The sequence below is a fragment of the Oncorhynchus keta genome, unplaced genomic scaffold (genome assembly GCF_023373465.1).
Source record: "Oncorhynchus keta strain PuntledgeMale-10-30-2019 unplaced genomic scaffold, Oket_V2 Un_contig_10544_pilon_pilon, whole genome shotgun sequence".
NCBI classification, from domain to species: Eukaryota; Metazoa; Chordata; class Actinopteri; order Salmoniformes; family Salmonidae; genus Oncorhynchus; species Oncorhynchus keta.
In genome coordinates, this window is record NW_026277130.1 from 59,057 (window position 1) to 82,849 (window position 23,793).

Consider the following 23,793-nt stretch of genomic DNA (forward strand, 5'->3'; position numbering starts at 1 on the left):
CACTACTCTAGACCAGGAAACAATGGCTCCCTGTTCTCTATATAGTGCACTACTCTAGACGAGGACCCAATGGCACCCTGTTCTCTATATAGTGCACTACTATAGACCAGGACCCAATGGCACCCTGTTCTCTATATAGTGCACTACTATAGACCAGGACCCAATGGCAACCTGTTCTCTATATAGTGCACTACTCTAGACCAGGACCCAATGGCTCAATGGCCATAGAATATTTTGAGAAGCCCCTTTAAGTAGACAAATGACTAATAACTACAAATATGTCTGATCAACCTCTTCTCCCCAACAGTTCACTAGAGGACAGGTTAGATAGAGGCAGAGGTAGACAACAGTAGTAACCCTCTCCTAACCCTGTCAGGTAGATGGAAGGTAACAAAGTAGTAACCCTCTCCAGGTTCTAGAGACAAAGACTCTCTAACTAAAGTAGTAACCTCTCTCCAGGTAGGATAGAGGAGAGGTAACTAAAGTAGTAACCACTCCTCAGGTAGAGGGAGGAGCATCCTCTATAGGTAAGGTAAAGTAGTAACCCTCTCCAGGTAGATAGAGGAGAGGTAACTAAAGTAGTAACCCTCTCCAGGTAGGTAGAGGAGAGGTAACTAAAGTAGTAACCCTCTCCTCTCCAGGTAGGTAGAGGAGAGGTAACTAAAGTAGTAACCCTCTCCTCTCCAGGTAGGTAGAGGAGAGGTAACTAAAGTAGTAACCCTCTCCTCTCCAGGTAGGTAGAGGAGAGGTAACTAAAGTAGTAACCCTCTCCTCTCCAGGTAGGTAGAGGAGAGGTAACTAAAGTAGTAACCCTCTCCTCTCCAGGTAGGTAGAGTAACCCTCTCCTCTCTCCCTTCTGATGTAACTCCAGGAGGCTGGAGAGGTCTGAAAGTAGGTCTAGAGGGAACTAAAGTAGTAACCCTCACTCTCCAGGTAGGTAGAGAGAGGTAACTAAAGTAACTCCAGTAACAGTCTCCTCTCCAGGTAGGTAGAGGAGAGGTAACTAAAGTAGTAACCCTCTTCTCTCCAGGTCCAGGTGGACCTGGAGGTGTGTTGGAGGTAACTAAATAGTAACCCCTCCTCCCCACTGTAGGTTAGAGGAGCAGGTCCTAGGGTAGTAACCCTTCACCTGTCCAGGTAGGTCTGGAGCAGGTGTGTTGGTATCACCTGATGTAACTCCTCACCTGAGTAACTCCAGTCACCTGAGTTCTCCTCTCCAGGTTCTGAGGAGGAGCATTCTAACTATGTAAAGTAGTTCCCTCTCCAGGTGAGATGGAGTTTCACCTGGTTCTAAAGTAGACAACCTGATGTAACTCCTCCAGTTCACTGATGTAACTCCAGGTATCACCTGGTAGTAACCCTCTCTCTCTCTCCTTCAGGTTTACTAGACTCCAGTATCACCGTATCTGGAGGGCTGAGGATGAGTCTGAAACACGTATCAGAATAAAGGTGGTTGGTATCACCTGAGAGCCTCACTTTCCCCACGACTACCCAGACTGCCCAGAGTGTGTTGGTATCAGGCAGGTGTGTTGAGGACAGGTATCACCTGATTAACTCAGGAGAGACAGTTCACTGGAGGTATCACCTGATGCAGGTGTGTTGTATCACCTGGCCACCTGATGTTCAGGAGTGTTGAGGAGAGGGTCAGTTTCACCTGATGGAACTCCAGGTGTGTTGGTATCACCTGATGTAACTCCAGGTGTGTTGGTATCACCTGATGTAACTCCATGGTATCACCTGATGTAACTCAGGTGTGTTGAGGAGAGGGTCAGTTTCACCTGATGTAACTCCAGGTGTGTTGGTATCACCTGATGTAACTCCAGGTGTGTTGGTATCACCTGATGTAACTCCAGGTGTGTTGGTATCACCTGATGTAACTCCAGGTGTGTTGGTATCACCTGATGTAACTCCAGGTGTGTTGGTATCACTCTGATGTAACTCCAGGTGTGTTGGTATCACCAGTAACTCCAGGTGTTGGTATCACCTGATGTAACTCCAGGTGTGTTGGTATCACCTGATGTAACTCCAGGTGTGTTGAGGAGAGGGTCAGTATCACCTGATGTAACTCCAGGTGTGTTGGTATCACCTGATGTAACTCCAGGTGTGTTGAGGAGAGGGTCAGTATCACCTGATGTAACTCCAGGTGTGTTGGTATCACCTGATGTAACTCCAGGTGTGTTGGTATCACCTGATGTAACTCCAGGTGTGTTGGTATCACCTGATGTAACTCCAGGTGTGTTGGTATCACCTGATGTAACTCCAGGTGTGTTGGTATCACCTGATGTAACTCCAGGTGTGTTGAGGAGAGGGTCAGTATCACCTGATGTAACTCCAGGTGTGTTGGATCAGATCAGTAACTCCAGGTGTGTTGGTATCACCTGATGTAACTCCAGGTGTGTTGAGGAGAGGGTCAGTATCACCTGATGTAACTCCAGGTGTGTTGGTATCACCTGATGTAACTCCAGGTGTGTTGGTATCACCTGATGTAACTCCAGGTGTGTTGGTATCACCTGATGTAACTCAGGTGTGTTGAGGATCAGGGTCAGTATCACCTGATGTAACTCCTGTGTAACTAACTCCAGGTGTGTTGAGGAGAGGGTCAGTATCACCTGATGTAACTCCAGGTGTGTTGAGGAGATGGTTGGTATCACCTGATGTAACTCCAGGTGTGTTGAGAGCATCACTGATGTAACTCCAGGTGTGTTGGTATCACTGATGTAACTCCAGGTGTGTTGGTATCACCTGATGTAACTCCAGGTGTGTTGGTATCACCTGATGTAACTCCAGGTGTGTTGGTATCACCTGATGTAACTCCAGGTGTGTTGGTATCACCTGATGTAACTCCAGGTGTGTTGAGGAGATCACCTGATGTAACCTGATCACCTAACTCCAGGTGTGTTGGTATCACCTGATGTAACTCCAGGTGTGTTGAGTATCACCAGGTGTCAGTATCACCTGATGTAACTCCAGGTGTGTTGGTATCACCTGATGTAACTCCAGGTGTGTTGGTATCACCTGATGTAACTCCAGGTGTGTTGAGGAGAGGGTCGGTATCACCTGATGTAACTCCAGGTGTGTTGGTATCACCTGATGTAACTCCAGGTGTGTTGGTATCACCTGATGTAACTCCAGGTGTGTTGGTATCACCTGATGTAACTCCAGGTGTGTTGGTATCACCTGATGTAACTCCAGGTGTGTTGGTATCACCTGATGTAACTCCAGGTGTGTTGTGTCACCTGATGTAACTCCAGGTGTGTTGGATGATGTAACTCCAGGTGTGTTGGTATCACCTGATGTAACTCCACCTGTAACTGGCACCCAGGTAAAAGGGGTGTCTGGTAGTGTTTGATGAAGTCTAACTCACTGGTATTCTGGATGTTTCATACTGTATATAATGGCTCAACATATTGCTACAGGATCTGTGTTAACACTGTTAAGATTCAAGTCAGAATACCGGTGATCCTTTTGAGTTTGAGTTTGATATTTCAACTGAGCTCATTTCATCAAGTGGAGGCTAATGACTGGGTTATATATCATTGTTACATAAAAGGCTGGGCTGCCCCTCGTGCCCTGAAACAGTTTGACTAGAGCATGACCCCTTGACCTCTGTATAGGCGCCCGCCAGCCAAACGGACCAATTACATCAAACATGGCTGCCTGGCTCCGTTCCGTTGTCCCTGGCAACAGCTGGTCGAGGAGTGGGAGCTGATCGTGAAGGAGGAAGGAGGAGGAGGAGAGGAGGCGGTCGCATCAATGGAACAGGAAGTGACACCACCACAGAGTAACTTCACAGTCTTGAGGTAGATGCCACTTCTGGATGATACTGTATATATGTAAGGGATAAACACTGAGCTGTGTACATTATCTGGATATAATGGACCCAGGGGTAGGAAGAAGGATACGCTCGGTGATTTAGAACGGTTATGAGGCAGGGTAGCCTCGTGGTTAGAGTGTAGAGGCGGCAGGGTAGCCTAGTGGTTAGAGTGTAGAGGCGGCAGGGAAGCCTAGTGGTTAGAGTGTAGAGGCGGCAGGGTAGCCTAGTGGTTAGAGTGTAGAGGCGGCAGGGTAGCCTAGTGGTTAGAGTGTAGAGGCGGCAGGGTAGCCTAGTGGTTAGAGTGTAGAGGCGGCAGGGTAGCCTAGTGGTTAGAGTGTAGAGGCGGCAGGGTAGCCTAGTGGTTAGAGTGTAGAGGCGGCAGGGTAGCCTAGTGGTTAGAGTGTAGAGGCGGCAGGGTAGCCTAGTGGTTAGAGTGTAGAGGCGGCAGGGTAGCCTAGTGGTTAGAGTGTAGAGGCGGCAGGGTAGCCTAGTGGTTAGAGTGTAGCGGAGGCAGGGTAGCCTAGTGGTTAGAGTGTAGAGGCGGCAGGGTAGCCTAGTGGTTAGAGTGTAGAGGCGGCAGGGTAGCCTAGTGGTTAGAGTGTAGAGGCGGCAGGGTAGCCTAGTGGTTAGAGTGTAGAGGCGGCAGGGTAGCCTAGTGGTTAGAGTGTAGAGGCGGCAGGGTAGCCTAGTGGTTAGAGTGTAGAGGCGGCAGGGTAGCCTAGTGGTTAGAGTGTAGAGGCGGCAGGGTAGCCTAGTGGTTAGAGTGTAGAGGCGGCAGGGTAGCCTAGTGGTTAGAGTGTAGAGGCGGCAGGGTAGCCTAGTGGTTAGAGTGTAGAGGCGGCAGGGTAGCCTAGTGGTTAGAGTGTAGAGGCGGCAGGGTAGCCTAGTGGTTAGAGTGTAGAGGCGGCAGGGTAGCCTAGTGGTTAGAGTGTAGAGGCGGCAGGGTAGCCTAGTGGTTAGAGTGTAGAGGCGGCAGGGTAGCCTAGTGGTTAGAGTGTAGAGGCGGCAGGGTAGCCTAGTGGTTAGAGTGTAGAGGCGGCAGGGTAGCCTAGTGGTTAGAGTGTAGCGGCGGCAGGGTAGCCTAGTGGTTAGAGTGTAGAGGCGGCAGGGTAGCCTAGTGGTTAGAGTGTAGAGGCGGCAGGGTAGCCTAGTGGTTAGAGTGTAGAGGCGGCAGGGTAGCCTAGTGGTTAGAGTGTAGAGGCGGCAGGGTAGCCTAGTGGTTAGAGTGTAGAGGCGGCAGGGTAGCCTAGTGGTTAGAGTGTAGAGGCGGCAGGGTAGCCTAGTGGTTAGAGTGTAGAGGCGGCAGGGTAGCCTAGTGGTTAGAGTGTAGAGGTGGCAGGGTAGCCTAGTGGTTAGAGTGTAGAGGCGGCAGGGTAGCCTAGTGGTTAGAGCGTTGGACTAGTAACCGGAAGGTTGCAAGTTCAAGCCCCCGAGCTGACAAGGTACAAATTTGTCGTTCTGCCCCTGAACAGGCAGTTCACGCACTGTTCGTAGGCTGTCTTTGAAAATAAGCATTTGTTCTTAACTGACTTGCCTAGGTAAATAAAGGGTTAAATAAATAAATGTATTGTTGGAACTATTTCAGAGGTGTCCAATATCTCTTCCAAATGTCTGAAGTTTATTCACACTGAATCTGTAGCTCTTCAGCCTTCGACCGAATAGAGTCCTGAATCTGTAGCTCTTCAGCCTTAGACCGAATAGAGTCCTGAATCTGTAGCTCTTCAGCCTTCGACCGAATAGAGTCCTGAATCTGTAGCTCTTCAGCCTTAGACTGAATAGAGTCCTGAATCTGTAGCTCTTCAGCCTTAGACTGAATAGAGTCCTGAATCTGTAGCTCTTCAGCCTTAGACTGAATAGAGTCCTGAATCTGTAGCTCTTCAGCCTTAGACCGAATAGAGTCCTGAATCTGTAGCTCTTCAGCCTTAGACTGAATAGAGTCCTGAATCTGTAGCTCTTCAGCCTTAGACTGAATAGAGTCCTGAATCTGTAGCTCTTCAGCCTTAGACTGAATAGAGTCCTGAATCTGTAGCTCTTCAGCCTTAGACTGAATAGAGTCCTGAATCTGTAGCTCTTCAGCCTTAGACTGAATAGAGTCCTGAATCTCAATAGAAAGTGTTTTTCATAACCTCTAATATTAGTTTCATCCTCTCCTAACTTATAGTATTCATAATGTTTCACCTTTTATGAAACCCCTATTGTTGTTTTAATAATGACTTGTCCTTTTCCGCCCCACAGTGTAGCGTAGTGTCTGACAGATCTGATGCATACCCCCTCCCAGCATACCTTTCATGATAACCCCTCCCCAGCATACCTTTCACGATAACCCCTCCCCAGCATACCTTTCATGATGAGAACATAACCCCTCCCAGCATACCTTTCATGATGAGAACATAACCCCTCCCAGCATACCTTTCATGATGAGAACATGACCCCTCCCAGCATACCTTTCATGATGAGAACATGACCCTCCCAGCATACCTTTCATGATGAGAACATAACCCCTCCCAGCATACCTTACATGATGAGAACATAACCCCTCCCCAGCATACCTTTTATGATGAGAACATAACCCCTCCCAGCATACCTTTCATGATGAGAACATGACCCCTCCCAGCATACCTTTCATGATGAGAACATAACCCCTCCCAGCATACCTTTCATGATGAGAACATAACCCCTCCCAGCATACCTTTCATGATGAGAACCCCTCCCCAGCATACCTTTCATGATGAGAACCCCTCCCAGCATACCTTTCATGATGAGAACATAACCCCTCCCAGCATACCTTACATGATGAGAACATAACCCCTCCCCAGCATACCTTTCATGATGAGAACCCCTCCCAGCATACCTTTCATGATGAGAACCCCTCCCAGCATACCTTTCATGATGAGAACCCCTCCCAGCATACCTTTCATGATGAGAACCCTCCCAGCATACCTTTCATGATGAGAACATAACCCCTCCCAGCATACCTTTCATGATGAGAACATAACCCTCCCAGCATACCTTTCATGATGAGAACATAACCCCTCCCCAGCATACCTTTCATGATGAGAACCCCTCCCAGCATACCTTTCATGATGAGAACATAACCCCTCCCAGTATACCTTTCATGATGAGAACCCTCCCAGCATACCTTTCATGATGAGAACCCCTCCCAGCATACCTTTCATGATGAGAACATAACCCCTCCCAGCATACCTTATGAGAACATAACCCCCTCCCAGCATACCTTTCATGATGAGAACATAACCCCTCCCCAACCTACCTTTCATGATAACCCCTCCCAGCATACCTTACATGATGAGAACATAACCCCTCCCAGCATACCTTTCATGATGAGAACCCCTCCCAGCATACCTTTCATGATGAGAACCCTCCCAGCCTACCTTTCATGATGAGAACATAACCCCTCCCAGCCTACCTTTCATGATGAGAACATAACCCCTCCCCAACCTACCTTTCATGATAACCCCTCCCAGCATACCTTACATGATGAGAACATAACCCCTCCCAGCATACCTTTCATGATGAGAACCCCTCCCAGCATACCTTTCATGATGAGAACCCCTCCCAGCCTACCTTTCATGATGAGAACATAACCCTCCCAGCCTACCTTTCATGATGAGAACATAACCCCTCCCAGTATACCTTTCATGATGAGAACCCCTCCCAGCATACCTTTCATGATGAGAACCCCTCCCAGCATACCTTTCATGATGAGAACATAACCCCTCCCAGCCTACCTTCATGATGAGAACATACCCCCTCCCAGCATACCTTTCATGATAACCCCTCCCCAGCATACCTTTCATGATAACCCCTCCCCAGCATACCTTTCATGATGAGAACATAACCCCTCCCAGCATACCTTTCATGATGAGAACATAACCCCTCCCCAGCATACCTTTCATGATAACCCCTCCCAGCATACCTTACATGATGAGAACATAACCCCTCCCCAGCATACCTTTCATGATGAGAACATAACCCCTCCCAGCATACCTTTCATGATGAGAACATAACCCCTCCCAGCATACCTTTCATGATGAGAACATAACCCCTCCCAGCATACCTTTCATGATGAGAACATAACCCCTCCCAGCATACCTTTCATGATGAGAACATAACCCCTCCCAGCATACCTTTCATGATGAGAACCCCTCCCAGCATACCTTTCATGATGAGAACATAACCCCTCCCAGCATACCTTTCTAGGATGAGAACATAGCCCCTCCCCAGCATACCTTTTGATGAGAACATAACCCCTCCCAGCATACCTTTCATGATGAGAACATAACCCCTCCCAGCATACCTTTCATGATGAGAACCCCTCCCAGCATACCTTTCATGATGAGAACCCCTCCCAGCATACCTTTCATGATGAGAACATAACCCCTCCCAGCATACCTTTCATGATGAGAACATAACCCCTCCCAGCATACCTTTCATGATGAGAACATAACCCCTCCCCAGCATACCTTTCATGATGAGAACCCCTCCCAGCATACCTTTCATGATGAGAACATAACCCCTCCCAGCATACCTTTCATGATGAGAACATAACCCCTCCCAGCATACCTTTCATGATGAGAACCCCTCCCAGCATACCTTTCATGATGAGAACATAACCCCTCCCAGCATACCTTTCTAGGATGAGAACATAACCCCTCCCCAGCATACCTTACATGAGAACATAACCCCTCCCAACCTACCTTTCATGATAACCCCTCCCAGCATACCTTACATGATGAGAACCCCTCCCAGCATACCTTTCATGATGAGAACATAACCCCTCCCAGCCTACCTTTCATGATGAGAACATAACCCCTCCCAGCATACCTTTCATGATGAGAACATAACCCCTCCCAGCATACCTTTCATGATGAGAACATAACCCCTCCCAGCCTACCTTTCATGATGAGAACCCCTCCCAGCATACCTTTCATGATGAGAACCCCTCCCAGCATACCTTACATGATGAGAACATAACCCCTCCCAGCCTACCTTTCATGATGAGAACATAACCCCTCCCAGCATACCTTTCATGATGAGAACATAACCCCTCCCAGCCTACCTTTCATGATGAGAACATAACCCCTCCCAGTATACCTTACATGATGAGAACCCCTCCCAGCATACCTTTCATGATGAGAACATAACCCCTCCCAGCATACCTTATGAGAACATAACCCCTCCCAGCATACCTTTCATGATGAGAACATAACCCTCCCCAACCTACCTTTCATGATAACCCCTCCCAGCATACCTTTCATGATGAGAACCCCTCCCAGCATACCTTTCATGATGAGAACCCCTCCCAGCATACCTTTCATGATGAGAACATAACCCTCCCAGCCTACCTTTCATGATGAGAACATAACCCCTCCCAGCCTACCTTTCATGATGAGAACCCTCCCAGCATACCTTTCATGATGAGAACATAACCCTCCCAGCCTACCTTTCATGATGAGAACATAACCCCTCCCAGCATACCTTTCATGATGAGAACCCCTCCCAGCATACCTTTCATGATGAGAACCCCTCCCAGCATACCTTTCATGATGAGAACATAACCCCTCCCAGCCTACCTTTCATGATGAGAACATAACCCCTCCCAGCCTACCTTTCATGATGAGAACATAACCCCTCCCAGCCTACCTTTCATGATTAGAACATAACCCTCCCAGCCTACCTTTCATGATGAGAACATAACCCCTCCCAGCCTACCTTTCATGATGAGAACCCCTCCCAGCATACCTTACATGATGAGAACATAACCCTCCCAGCATACCTTTCATGATGAGAACATAACCCCTCCCCAGCATACCTTTCATGATGAGAACATAACCCCTCCCAGCATACCTTTCATGATGAGAACATAACCCCTCCCCAGCATACCTTTCATGATGAGAACATAACCCCTCCCAGCATACCTTTCATGATGAGAACATAACCCCTCCCAGCATACCTTTCATGATGAGAACATAACCCCTCCCAGCATACCTTTCATGATGAGAACATAACCCCTCCCAGCATACCTTTCATGATGAGAACCCCTCCCAGCATACCTTTCATGATGAGAACCCCTCCCAGCATACCTTTCATGATGAGAACCCCTCCCAGCATACCTTTCATGATGAGAACATAACCCCTCCCAGCATACCTTTCATGATGAGAACCCTCCCAGCATACCTTTCATGATGAGAACCCCTCCCAGCATACCTTTCATGATGAGAACCCCTCCCAGCATACCTTTCATGATGAGAACCCCTCCCAGCATACCTTTCATGATGAGAACATAACCCCTCCCAGTATACCTTTCATGATGAGAACCCCTCCCAGCATACCTTTCATGATGAGAACCCTCCCAGCATACCTTTCATGATGAGAACCCCTCCCAGTATACCTTTCATGACAACCCCTCCCAGTATACCTTTCATGACAACCCCTCCCAGTATACCTTTCATGACAACCCCTCCCAGCATGGTTCATGATGAGAACATAACCCCTCCCAGCCTACCTTTCATGATGAGAACATAACCCCTCCCAGCCTACCTTTCATGATGAGAACCCTCCCAGCCTACCTTTCATGATGAGAACCCCTCCCAGCCTACCTTTCATGATGAGAACATAACCCCCTCCCAGCCTACCTTACATGATGAGAACCCCTCCCAGCATACCTTACATGATGAGAACATAACCCCTCCCAGCATACCTTTCATGATGAGAACATAACCCCTCCCCAGCATACCTTTCATGATGAGAACATAACCCCTCCCAGCATACCTTTCATGATGAGAACATAACCCCTCCCCAGCATACCTTTCATGATGAGAACATAACCCCTCCCAGCATACCTTTCATGATGAGAACATAACCCCTCCCAGCATACCTTTCATGATGAGAACATAACCCCTCCCAGCATACCTTTCATGATGAGAACATAACCCCTCCCAGCATACCTTTCATGATGAGAACATAACCCCTCCCAGCATACCTTTCATGATGAGAACCCCTCCCAGCATACCTTTCATGATGAGAACCCCTCCCAGCATACCTTTCATGATGAGAACCCCTCCCAGCATACCTTTCATGATGAGAACCCCTCCCAGCATACCTTTCATGATGAGAACCCCTCCCAGCATACCTTTCATGATGAGAACCCCTCCCAGCATACCTTTCATGATGAGAACCCCTCCCAGCATACCTTTCATGATGAGAACATAACCCCTCCCAGCATACCTTTCATGACAACCCCTCCCAGCATACCTTTCATGATGAGAACCCCTCCAAGCATACCTTTCATGACAACCCCTCCAAGCATACCTTTCATGACAACCCCTCCAAGCATACCTTTCATGACAACCCCTCCAAGCATACCTTTCATGACAACCCCTCCAAGCATACCTTTCATGATGAGAACATAACCCCTCCCAGCATACCTTTCATGATGAGAACATAACCCCTCCCAGCATACCTTTCATGATGAGAACCCCTCCCAGCATACCTTTCATGATGAGAACCCCTCCCAGCATACCTTTCATGATGAGAACCCCTCCAAGCATACCTTTCATGATGAGAACATAACCCCTCCCAGTATACCTTTCATGATGAGAACCCCTCCCAGCATACCTTTCATGATGAGAACCCCTCCCAGCATACCTTTCATGATGAGAACATAACCCCTCCCAGCATACCTTATGAGAACATAACCCCCTCCCAGCCTACCTTTCATGATGAGAACATAACCCCTCCCCAGCCTACCTTTCATGATAACCCCTCCCAGCATACCTTACATGAGAACATAACCCCTCCCAGCCTACCTTTCATGATGAGAACATAACCCCTCCCAGCCTACCTTTCATGATGAGAACATAACCCCTCCCAGCCTACCTTTCATGATGAGAACATAACCCCTCCCAGCCTACCTTTCATGTTGAGAACCCCTCCCAGCATACCTTTCATGATAAGAACATAACCCCTCCCAGCATACCTTTCATGATGAGAACCCCTCCCAGCATACCTTTCATGATGAGAACCCCTCCCAGCATACCTTTCATGATGAGAACATAACCCCTCCCAGCATACCTTTCATGATGAGAACATAACCCCTCCCAGCATACCTTTCATGAGAACCCCTCCAAGCATACCTTTCATGACAACCCCTCCAAGCATACCTTTCATGACAACCCCTCCAAGCATACCTTTCATGACAACCCCTCCAAGCATACCTTTCATGACAACCCCTCCCAGCATACCTTTCATGAGAACATAAACCCTCCCCAGCCTACCTTTCATGAGAACATAAACCCTCCCCAGCCTACCTTTCATGAGAACATAAACCCTCCCCAGCCTACCTTTCATGATGAGAACCCCTCCCAGCATACCTTTCATGATGAGAACCCCTCCCAGCATACCTTTCATGATGAGAACATAACCCCTCCCAGTATACCTTTCATGATGAGAACCCTCCCAGCATACCTTTCATGATGAGAACCCCTCCCAGCATACCTTTCATGATGAGAACATAACCCCTCCCAGCATACCTTATGAGAACATAACCCCTCCCAGCATACCTTTCATGATGAGAACATAACCCCTCCCCAACCTACCTTTCATGATAACCCCTCCCAGCATACCTTACATGATGAGAACATAACCCCTCCCAGCATACCTTTCATGATGAGAACATAACCCCTCCCAGCCTACCTTTCATGATGAGAACATAACCCCTCCCAGCATACCTTTCATGATGAGAACCCCTCCCAGCATACCTTTCATGATGAGAACCCCTCCCAGCATACCTTTCATGATGAGAACATAACCCCTCCCAACATACCTTTCATGATGAGAACATAACCCCTCCCCAGCATACCTTTCATGATGAGAACATAACCCCTCCCCAGCATACCTTTCATGATGAGAACCCCTCCCAGCATACCTTTCATGATGAGAACATAACCCCTCCCAGCCTACCTTTCATGATGAGAACATAACCCCTCCCAGCATACCTTTCATGATGAGAACATAACCCCTCCCAGCCTACCTTTCATGATGAGAACATAACCCCTCCCAGCCTACCTTTCATGATGAGAACATAACCCCTCCCAGCCTACCTTTCATGATGAGAACATAACCCCTCCCAGCATACCTTTCATGATGAGAACCCCTCCCAGCATACCTTTCATGATGAGAACCCCTCCCAGCATACCTTTCATGATGAGAACATAACCCTCCCCAACCTACCTTTCATGATAACCCCTCCCAGCCTACCTTCCATGATGAGAACATAACCCCTCCCAGCATACCTTTCATGATGAGAACATAACCCCCCCCCAGCATACCTTTCATGATGAGAACATAACCCCTCCCCAGCATACCTTTCATGATGAGAACATAACCCCTCCCAGCATACCTTTCATGATGAGAACCCCTCCCAGCATACCTTTCATGATGAGAACATAACCCCTCCCAGTATACCTTTCATGATGAGAACCCTCCCAGCATACCTTTCATGATGAGAACCCCTCCCAGCATACCTTTCATGATGAGAACATAACCCCTCCCAGCATACCTTATGAGAACATAACCCCTCCCAGCATACCTTTCATGATGAGAACATAACCCCTCCCCAACCTACCTTTCATGATAACCCCTCCCAGCATACCTTTCATGATGAGAACATAACCCCTCCCAGCCTACCTTTCATGATGAGAACATAACCCCTCCCAGTATACCTTTCATGATGAGAACCCCTCCCAGCATACCTTTCATGATGAGAACTCCCCCTCCCAGCATACCTTTCATGATGAGAACATAACACCTCCCAGCATACCTTTCATGATGAGAACATAACCCCTCCCCAGCATACCTTTCATGATGAGAACCCCTCCCAGCATACCTTTCATGATGAGAACCCCTCCCAGCATACCTTCATGATAACCCCTCCCAGCATACCTTACATGATGAGAACATAACCCTCCCAGCATACCTTTCATAATGAGAACATAACCCCTCCCAGCATACCTTTCATGATGAGAACATAACCCCTCCCAGCATACCTTTCTAGGATGAGAACATAACCCCTCCCCAGCATACCTTACATGAGAACATAACCCCTCCCAGCCTACCTTTCATGATGAGAACATAACCCCTCCCAGCATACCTTTCATGATAACCCCTCCCAGCATACCTTACATGAGAACATAACCCCTCCCAGCCTACCTTTCATGATGAGAACATAACCCCTCCCAGCATACCTTTCATGATGAGAACATAACCCCTCCCAGCATACCTTTCATGATGAGAACATAACCCCTCCCAGGATACCTTTCATGATGAGAACATAACCCTCCCAGCATACCTTTCATGATGAGAACATAACCCCTCCCAGCATACCTTCATGATGAGAACATAACCCTCCCAGCATACCTTTCATGATGAGCCCCTCCCAGCATACCTTTCATGATGAGAACATAACCCCTCCCAGCATACCTTTCATGATGAGAACATAACCCCTCCCAGCATACCTTTCATGATGAGAACCCTCCCAGCATACCTTTCATGATGAGAACCCCTCCCAGCATACCTTCATGATGAGAACCCCTCCCAGCATACCTTTCATGATGAGAACCCCTCCCAGCATACCTTTCATGATGAGAACCCCTCCCAGCATACCTTTCATGATGAGAACCCCTCCCAGCATACCTTTCATGATGAGAACCCCTCCCAGCATACCTTTCATGATGACAACCCCTCCCAGCATACCTTTCATGATGAGAACCCCTCCCAGCATACCTTTCATGATGAGAACATAACCCCTCCCAGCATACCTTTCATGATGAGAACATAACCCCTCCCAGTATACCTTTCATGACAACCCCTCCCAGCATACCTTTCATGATGAGAACATAACCCCTCCCCAGCATACCTTTCATGAGGAGAAGATCCAGACCCAAATGACTGCCCTACATCAGAGAGATTATCCTCCTAAAATCAGCAGTTTATAGAGTAATGGCTGACTTCATGAGCTCATATTGTGTTTTTACTGCGTTTTGGCTGAATCACTGGGCGGTTTTTATAAAAACACAACATTCCTAGAAGTAGTGGCCGTATTTTATAAACCCTGAGCCACGATTGGGTTCCGCAGCTTAAACACTGAACCCTGATTGGTCGTCTCTGTGTTCAACAGGAACAGGAAGTCTCTAAGGCAGCTGTCCGCTTGGTGTCGCCCACATCCTCTAAATGTCAGAGGTCACGTAACCCGGGATCAACACCACAACTCAACCGTAACGTTGCAGCGTCTCTCCTCTCGGCACACGGTGGCAGCAGCCTGGTGTGGATCCGTCTCCCTCATCGCCAAGGGCCAACCGGAGCAGCACGCCCTGGTGTGTGTCCCCACCACAGAGGACCTCCAGCTGGTACGTGAGGAGCCGGGCTGCACAGGGCCCCAGGAGCCTCTACACACTGACCACTTCAAGAGCCGCGTCAAACGGCCACGCAAGAAGGACCACAACAAACCTGGAACCTCCTCCTCTTCCTCCGCCAAGCAGTCTGACCCTGCCTCAGTCCCTGGTGTCAACCCTGGTCCTGATCCTAGCTCCTCCTCCAGCCTCACCCACCCCTCTTCCTCCTCTACCTCAGCCCCTAGTGTCAATCCTGATCCTAGCTCTTCCTCCAGCCTCACCAACCCTGATCCTAGCTCCTCCTCCAGCCTCACCAACCCCTCTTCCTCCTGTACCTCAGCCCTGACTCTTGGTCTCTGGCCGGAGCCCCTTCCCAGCGTCACCTCCCACTGCTCCAGGGTGACTCTGGGCTGGGTGACCCAGGGGGACTTCTCCCTGTCGGCTGGCTGTGGAGAGGCTCTGGGGCTCCTCAGCCTTACTGGTCTCCTACACACCCTGCTCAGACAGCCTGACGGCCAGAGAGGACTGGTGCTTCGGAACCCCGGGTCACTGCAATACCGTTTCGCTAAGATCAACATAGAGATCTGAGGAGTACTGCAGGTTCAATCCCACATCACAACAGTACCGCTTCCCTAAGATCAACAGAGGTCTGAGGAGTACTGCAGGTTCAATCCCACATCGCAACAGTACTGCTTCTCTACGTAAAGCCACAGACTGTGTTCTGAGTAAAACACTGTGCCAAGTGTGAGTCCTTCACCCCAACCCCTGTTAGGGTACTAGATATGAAATAAAACACTGTGCCTAGTGTGAGTCCCTTCACCCCAACCCCTGTTAGGGGTACTAGATATGAAATAAAACACTGTGCCAAGTGTGAGTCCCTTCACCCCAACCCCTGTTAGGGGTACTAGATATGAAATAAAACACTGTGCCTAGTGTGAGTCCCTTCACCCCAACCCCTGTTAGGGGTACTAGATATGAAATAAAACCCTGTGACTAGTGTGAGTCCCTTCACCCCGACCCTGTTAGGGTACTAGATATGAAATGCCTGGCATGCACACACAACATTATAGATATGAAATGCCTGGCATGCACACACACATTACCCATACTGAATGCCACATTGTTTGAGTGGATGAACTTTAAATTGATAATAATTCCCTGTAAGGTTTTCTGGGAGTTTTTCATTTGAGTTGAAATGAGTTTAAAAAAAATGTTTGTTCAATATTGTTTTCACCAAAGGGACTGCCTTCAGATTGTCACGGTGTGTGTACTGGTTCTGTAGAGAAGACACCAGTCGTTCTGTACTGGTTCTGTAGAGAAGACACCAGTCATTATGTACTGGTTCTGTAGAGAAGACACCAGTCATTATGTACTGGCTCTGTAGAGAAGACACCAGTCATTATGTACTGGCTCTGTAGAGAAGACACCAGTCATTATGTACTGTCTCTGTAGAGAAGACACCAGTCATTCTGTACCGGTTCTGTAGAGAAGACACCAGTCATTATGTACCGGTTCTGTAGAGAAGACACAGTCATTATGTACTGGTTCTGTAGAGAAGACACCAGTCATTATGTACTGGTTCTGTAGAGAAGACACCACTCATTCTGTACCGGCTCTGTAGAGAAGACACCAGTCATTATGTACTGGCTCTGTAGAGAAGACACCAGTCATTATGTACTGGCTTTGTAGAGAAGACAGTCATTATGTACTGGTTCTGAGAAGACACCAGTCATTATGTACTGGTTCTGTAGAGAAGACAGTCGTTCCAGTCATTATGTACTGGTTCTGTAGAGAAGACACCAGTCATTATGTACTGGTTCTGTAGAGAAGACACCAGTCATTATGTACTGGTTCTGTAGAGAAGACACCAGTCATTATGTACTGGTTCTGTAGAGAAGACACCACTCATTCTGTACTGGTTCTGTAGAGAAGACACCACTCATTCTGTACTGGTTCTGTAGAGAAGACACCAGTCATTATGTACTGGTTCTGTAGAGAAGACACCAGTCATTATGTACTGGTTCTGTAGAGAAGACACCAGTCATTCTGTGGTTTGCCTGATTCCCATTTTTGTGAAAACAGATCTTTGTTTGGATTTGAGAGCTGTAGTTGAAACGGTTGACAATAAAAATCCCTCTACTCCAATCTGAGTTATTCCCTGTCAAACACTGTGTTAGTTACTGTATAGTGTAGCCTGGCCTGCACAGCGTAGTTGTCTAGTTAGACCTAGCTAGCTAGCTAACCGGTGTGTAGCCTAGCCTGCACAGCGATAGCTCCTGTTTACTGCACATGGTAGCAGTAAGTGACATGTGCCAGAACACACCCCTTATTTTGAAATTGATGAGCTGATTTGCTATAATTTTATACATTTTTTAATATTTTTCCCCCGTTTTAAATATTCAAGCATAATTTAAAATTCATTACATAGGCCTAAATGAAATATACTTTAGGTACGATGTCCTGAAAGGCATCTACCAAATAAAATGTATTATTATTTGACAATAGTTTTAGGTTCACCACCCCGTTTACAAAAATGGTTTGCTCCGACAGACAGTGAGTCACGTGGCCTGATATAAAAAGCAAGCAGACCAGCCATTCAGTTACTGTTCCATTGAGCAAAACGAGTGACCTAAGCGATTTTGAGCGCTGCCAGATCGTCGGCCAGCCGGCCTCCTGGGCTATTCACGCATGACAGTGTCTGGGGTTTACCGAGAACAGTACGACAAACAAACAACATCCAGTCAGCGACAGTCCTGTGGGTGACAACAGCTCATTAATGAGAGGTCGGCAGTCCTGTGGGTGACAACAGCTCATTGATGAGAGGTCGGCAGTCCTGTGGGTGACAACAGCTCATTAATGAGAGGTCGGCAGTCCTGTGGGTGACAACAGCTCATTGATGAGAGGTCGGCAGTCCTGTGGGTGAAAACAGCTCATTGATGAGAGGTCGGCAGTCCTGTGGGTGACAACAGCTCGGTGATGAGAGGTCGGCAGTCCTGTGGGTGAAAACAGCTCATTGATGAGAGGTCGGCAGTCCTGTGGGTGAAAACAGCTCATTAATGAGAGGTCGGCAGTCCTGTGGGTGACAACAGCTCGGTGATGAGAGGTCGGCAGTCCTGTGGGTGACAACAGCTCGGTGATGAGAGGTCGGCAGTCCTGTGGGTGAAAACAGCTCGGTGATGAGAGGTCGGCAGTCCTGTGGGTGACAACAGCTCGGTGATGAGAGGTCGGCAGTCCTGTGGGTGACAACAGCTCATTTGATGAGAGGTCGGCAGTCCTGTGGGTGACAACAGCTCGGTGATGAGAGGTCGGCAGTCCTGTGGGTGACAACAGCTCGGTGATGAGAGGTCGGCAGTCCTGTGGGTGAAACAGCTCGGTGATGAGAGGTCGGCAGTCCTGTGGGTGACAACAGCTCATTTATGAGAGGTCGGCAGTCCTGTGGGTGAAAACAGATTGATGAGGTCGGCAGTCCTGTGGGTGAAAACAGCTCATTGATGAGAGGTCGGCAGTCCTGTGGGTGACAACAGCTCATTGATGAGAGGTCGGCAGTCCTGTGGGTGAAAACAGCTCATTGATGAGAGGTCGGCAGTCCTGTGGGTGACAACAGCTCATTGATGAGAGGTCGGCAGTCCTGTGGGTGACAACAGCTCATTGATGAGAGGTCGGCAGTCCTGTGGGTGACAACAGCTCATTGATGAGAGGTCGGCAGTCCTGTGGGTGAAAACAGCTCATTGATGAGAGGTCGGCAGTCCTGTGGGTGACAACAGCTCATTGATGAGAGGTCGGCAGTCCTGTGGGTGAAAACAGCTCATTAATGAGAGGTCGGCAGTCCTGTGGGTGAAAACAGCTCATTGATGAGAGGTCGGCAGTCCTGTGGGTGAAAACAGCTCATTGATGAGAGGTCGGCAGTCCTGTGGGTGACAACAGCTCATTTGAGAGGTTGACAGTCCTGTGGGTGAAACAGCTCATTGATGAGAGGTTGACAGTCCTGTGGGTGAAAACAGCTCATTGATGAGAGGTCGGCAGTCCTGTGGGTGACAACAGCTCGGTGATGAGAGGTCGGCAGTCCTGTGGGTGAAAACAGCTCATTGATGAGAGGTCGGCAGTCCTGTGGGTGAAAACAGCTCATTAATGAGGTCGGCAGTCCTGTGGGTGAAAACAGCTCATTGATGAGAGGTCGGCAGTCCTGTGGGTGAAAACAGCTCATTGATGAGAGGTCGGCAGTCCTGTGGGTGACAACAGCTCATTGAGAGGTTGACAGTCCTGTGGGTGACAACAGCTCGGTGATGAGAGGTTGACAGTCCTGTGGGTGAAAACAGCTCATTGATGAGAGGTCGGCAGTCCTGTGGGTGAAAACAGCTCGGTGATGAGAGGTCGGCAGTCCTGTGGGTGACAACAGCTCATTGATGAGAGGTCTGCAGTCATTCTGTACTGGTTCTGTGAAGGTGAAAACAGCTCATTAATGAGAGGTTCTTGACAGTCCTGTTCTGGGTGAAAACAGCTCATTATGTATGAGACTGGTTAGAGAAGACACCAGTCCTGTGGGTGAGAAACAGCTCATTTGTACTGGTTCTGAGAGACAGACACCAGTCATTATGACTGGTTCTGTAGAGAAGACACCAGTCCTGTGGGTGAGAAACAGCTCATTGATGAGAGGTGGTTCTGTAGAGAAGACAGTCATTATGTACTGGGTGAGAAACAGCTCATTATGACTGGGTGGCAGTCCTGTGGGTGAAAACAGCTCATTGATGAGAGGTCATTATGGCAGTCCTGTGGGTGAAACAGCTCGTTGACTGGTTCTGAGAGAAGGTCGGCAGTCCTTTGGGTGAAAACAGCTGTTTGATGAGAGCTGGTTCGGCAGTCCTGTGGGTCAAACACTGTGTTAGCTGTATAGTGTAGCCTGGCCTGCACAGCGTAGTTGTCTAGTTAGACCTAGCTAGCAGTCCTGTGTGTAGCCTAAAACAGCTCTGTTTATGAGAGGTCGGCAGTCCTGTGGGTGAAAACAGCTCGTTGATGATGGAGGTCGGCTAGTCCTGTGGGTGAAACAGCTCTGTTGATGAGGTAGTGAGACCAGTCCTGTGGGTGACAACAGCTCACTGTTTACTGCACATGGTGAGAGGTCGGCAGTGAAATTTGCTGGCTATAATTTTGACAACAGCTGCACAATGAGAGGTCGGCAGTCCTTTGTGGGTGAAAGGCATCTACCAAATAAAATGTATTATTGACAAAAGGTTCACCAGCAAAAATGGTTTGATGAGAGGTCGGCAGTCCTGTGGGTGAAAACAGCTCATTGATGAGAGGTCGGCAGTCCTGTGGGTGAAAACAGCTCTCTGATGAGAGTATGACAAACAAACAACATCCAGTCGGCAGTCCTGTGGGTGAAACAGCTCATTAATGAGAGGTCGGCAGTCCTGTGGGTGAAAACAGCTCATTGATGAGAGGTCGGCAGTCCTGTGGGTGACAACAGCTCATTGATGAGAGGTCGGCAGTCCTGTGGGTGACAACAGCTCATTAATGAGAGGTTGGCAGTCCTGTGGGTGACAACAGCTCATTGATGAGAGGTCGGCAGTCCTGTGGGTGAAACAGCTCGTTGATGAGAGGTCGGCAGTCCTGTGGGTGAAAACAGCTCGTTGATGAGAGGTCGGCAGTCCTGTGGGTGAAACAGCTCATTGATGAGAGGTCGGCAGTCCTGTGGGTGAAAACAGCTCATTAATGAGAGGTCGGCAGTCCTGTGGGTGAAAACAGCTCATTAATGAGAGGTCGGCAGTCCTGTGGGTGAAAACAGCTCGTTGATGAGAGGTCGGCAGTCCTGTGGGTGAAAACAGCTCATTGATGAGAGGTCGGCAGTCCTGTGGGTGAAAACAGCTCATTGATGAGAGGTCGGCAGTCCTGTGGGTGAAAACAGCTCATTGATGAGAGGTCGGCAGTCCTGTGGGTGAAAACAGCTCATTGATGAGAGGTCGGCAGTCCTGTAGGTGAAAACAGCTCATTGATGAGGAGGCAGTCCTGTGGGTGAAAACAGCTCCTGAGAGGTGACAGTCCTGTGGGTGAAAACAGCTCGGTGATGAGAGGTCGGCAGTCCTGTGGGTGACAACAGCTCGGTGATGAGGTCGGCAGTCCTGTGGGTGAAAACAGCTCATTGATGAGAGGTCGGCAGTCCTGTGGGTGAAAACAGCTCGGTGATGAGAGGTCGGCAGTCCTGTGGGTGAAAACAGCTCATTGATGAGAGGTCGGCAGTCCTGTGGGTGACAACAGCTCATTAATGAGAGGTCAAGGAGTCCTGTGGGTAACAACAGCTCTGTTGATGAGAGGTCGGCAGTCCTGTGGGTGAAAACAGCTCATTGATGAGAGGGTGGCAGTCCTGTGGGTGAAACAGCTCATTGATGAGAGGGTGGCAGTCCTGTGGGTGACAACAGCTCATTGATGAGAGGTCGGCAGTCCTGTGGGTGACAACAGCTCATTGAGAGGTCGGCAGTCCTGTGGGTGACAACAGCTCATTGATGAGGTGGGGAAGTCCTGTGGGTGAAAACAGCTCCTTGATGAGAGGTCGGCAGTCCTGTCAGGTGACAACAGCTCATTTGATGAGAGGTCTGGCAGTCCTGTGGGTGAAAACAGCTCATTGATGAGAGGTCGGCAGTCCTGTGGGTGACAACAGCTCGGTGATGAGAGGTCGGCAGTCCTGTGGGTGACAACAGCTCGGTGATCAGAGGTCCAAGGAGAATGGCAAGAATCGTGCTAACAGCACTCTACTCTGGGCTAACAGGCAAATAACGGCGCAGCACAACAGTGGTGTGCAGATCTGAGCATCTTGGGAACGCACAACTGAGATAAGGTCCTTGTCACGGATTGGCTGTTGCAGCAGACAACCACATACGAGGTTCCTATCAGATAAAAACAACAATAAGAGGCTCCCAGTGGGCACGTGATCATCAACACTGGACAACTGAGGAGTGGAAAAGCAGTGCCTGGTCCGAACCAATCCTGGTTCCTGTTGCGTCATGCTGATGTCAGGGTTTGGCGTAAGCAGCATGAGTCCATGGTCACATCCTGTCTGATGTCAACGGTACAGGCTGGTGGTGTAATGGTGTGGGGAATGTTTTCCTGGCACACGTTAGGGCCCTTGATACCAATTGAGCAACGTGTCCATGCCCCGAAGAATCCAGGCTGTTCTGGAGGCAGAGGTACTCACTTTGGGTGCTGTTTATATTTAAGTGCAGGAACTCTGTAATACTGTTGAGATAATATTCTAGAAGAGGAGCAGGAACTGTAATACTGTTGAGATAATATTCTAGAAGAGGAACAGGAACTCCAATACTGTTGAGATAATATTCTAGAAGAGGAACAGGAACTCCAATACTGTTGAGATAATATTCTATAAGAGGGAACAGGAACTCTGTAATACTGTTGAGATAATATTCTAGAAGAGGAGCAGGAATTGGACTTCCTGACGGGCCGACCGCAGGCTGTGAGGATTAGCATCAGAGGCCCCAGGGGTGTGTCTTCAGTCATCTGCTGTACTCTCTGTTCACCAACTCCCATCATCAAGTTTGCAGGCCTGATAACCAACCTGTCTTACTGATTGATGTCATGTTAAATCCACTTCAATCAGTGTAGATGAAGGGGAGGAGACAGACGGGTTAAAGGATTTAAGCATTGAGACATGGATTGTGTCTGAAGGCCAGTTTCCCAATGGTCCATTTACTGTAGGGTCCATTGGGAAACTGTTGAGTGGGGAAAACCCAGCACCGTTGCACTTGACACATTCAAACAGGCGCTCCTACCCCGTTCTTGGCCATTTACCCATACACAATCCATGGCTAACTTGACAACTGTGGGAAGTCATTGGAGTCAACATGGGCCAGCATCCTCGTGGAACGCTGTCGACACCGAGAGTCCATGCCCCGACGTCAAGAGGGTGCAACTCAATATTAGGACTGTTGTCTACATTCACATTTAAGTCATTTAGCAGAGAGCATTCAGTGTCGTTGGGAATCGAACCCACAACCACGGCAAGGCAAGTGCCCTGCTCTACCAACTGAGCCACACATCACACCTGCTGTTACTAGACTATTATATTGTGCCTTCCTGTATTCTACTGATTCTAGAATGTTTCCTATTCTACTGATTCTAGAATGTTTCCTATTCTACTGATTCTAGAATGTTTCCTATTCTACCGAGACTTTTACGTTATGCTCCTATTTGTATATATTATTATTGTTGTGAAGTAGGAGCCTGCAGTAAGCATTGTGGACGATATATCCCGTACATACGACTAATAAAACTGAGCTGGCTTTCTACTCTCATGAGTTTAAAATGTTTTCATTTTTTTTAATTACCAAGATAAATTGTCTACCATTGATAGATCATTTGTACTTTTAAGTCGTCAAAATAAAATTTGTGTTTTTCTTACCGATATACTTTTGCTTAAGTCCATTGTCATATATATATATCATAATATATGATTCAAAATGGAGGTGAGAGTTGAAGACGTTGGCTCAGCCATACCTGTCAGTTAAACTGCATTACACCACTGCTCTTTGAAATGCAATTCAGAAAATGACGTTTTGATTT

The 23,793-nt window shown here is 48.4% G+C and overlaps 1 protein-coding gene and 2 long non-coding RNA genes across 6 annotated transcripts in view; 2 read left to right on the forward strand and 1 right to left on the reverse strand.

Annotated features, from left to right (window-relative positions):
- LOC118382893 (ribonucleases P/MRP protein subunit POP1) overlaps nt 1–15,989 on the forward strand; it is a 52,162-nt gene extending 36,173 nt beyond the window's left edge. The window contains exons 14-15 of the mRNA XM_052500451.1: nt 3,615–3,800; nt 15,012–15,989. Coding sequence (XP_052356411.1) covers nt 3,615–3,800; nt 15,012–15,813 — 988 coding nt within the window. The 3' untranslated portion in view covers nt 15,814–15,989. The remainder of the gene's footprint in view (nt 1–3,614; nt 3,801–15,011) is intronic.
- LOC127916987 (uncharacterized) lies at nt 6,290–12,164 on the reverse strand. 4 transcript variants are annotated; one of them, XR_008096839.1, is made up of 4 exons: nt 11,971–12,164; nt 11,147–11,227; nt 10,471–10,535; nt 6,290–6,327 (listed from the first exon to the last, which is right to left on the reverse strand). It is a non-coding gene; the product is annotated as an uncharacterized LOC127916987 (long non-coding RNA). The 4 variants fall into 4 exon arrangements; XR_008096840.1 differs by lacking the exon at nt 6,290–6,327 and adding an exon at nt 6,562–6,599; XR_008096841.1 differs by lacking the exon at nt 6,290–6,327 and adding an exon at nt 6,981–7,018.
- A 3,233-nt stretch (nt 15,990–19,222) lies between the features above and the next one.
- On the forward strand, nt 19,223–20,928 carry LOC127916984 (uncharacterized). Its single transcript, XR_008096836.1, has 3 exons — nt 19,223–19,398; nt 19,516–19,555; nt 20,863–20,928. It is a non-coding gene; the product is annotated as an uncharacterized LOC127916984 (long non-coding RNA).
- Nucleotides 20,929–23,793: the final 2,865 nt, after the last annotated feature.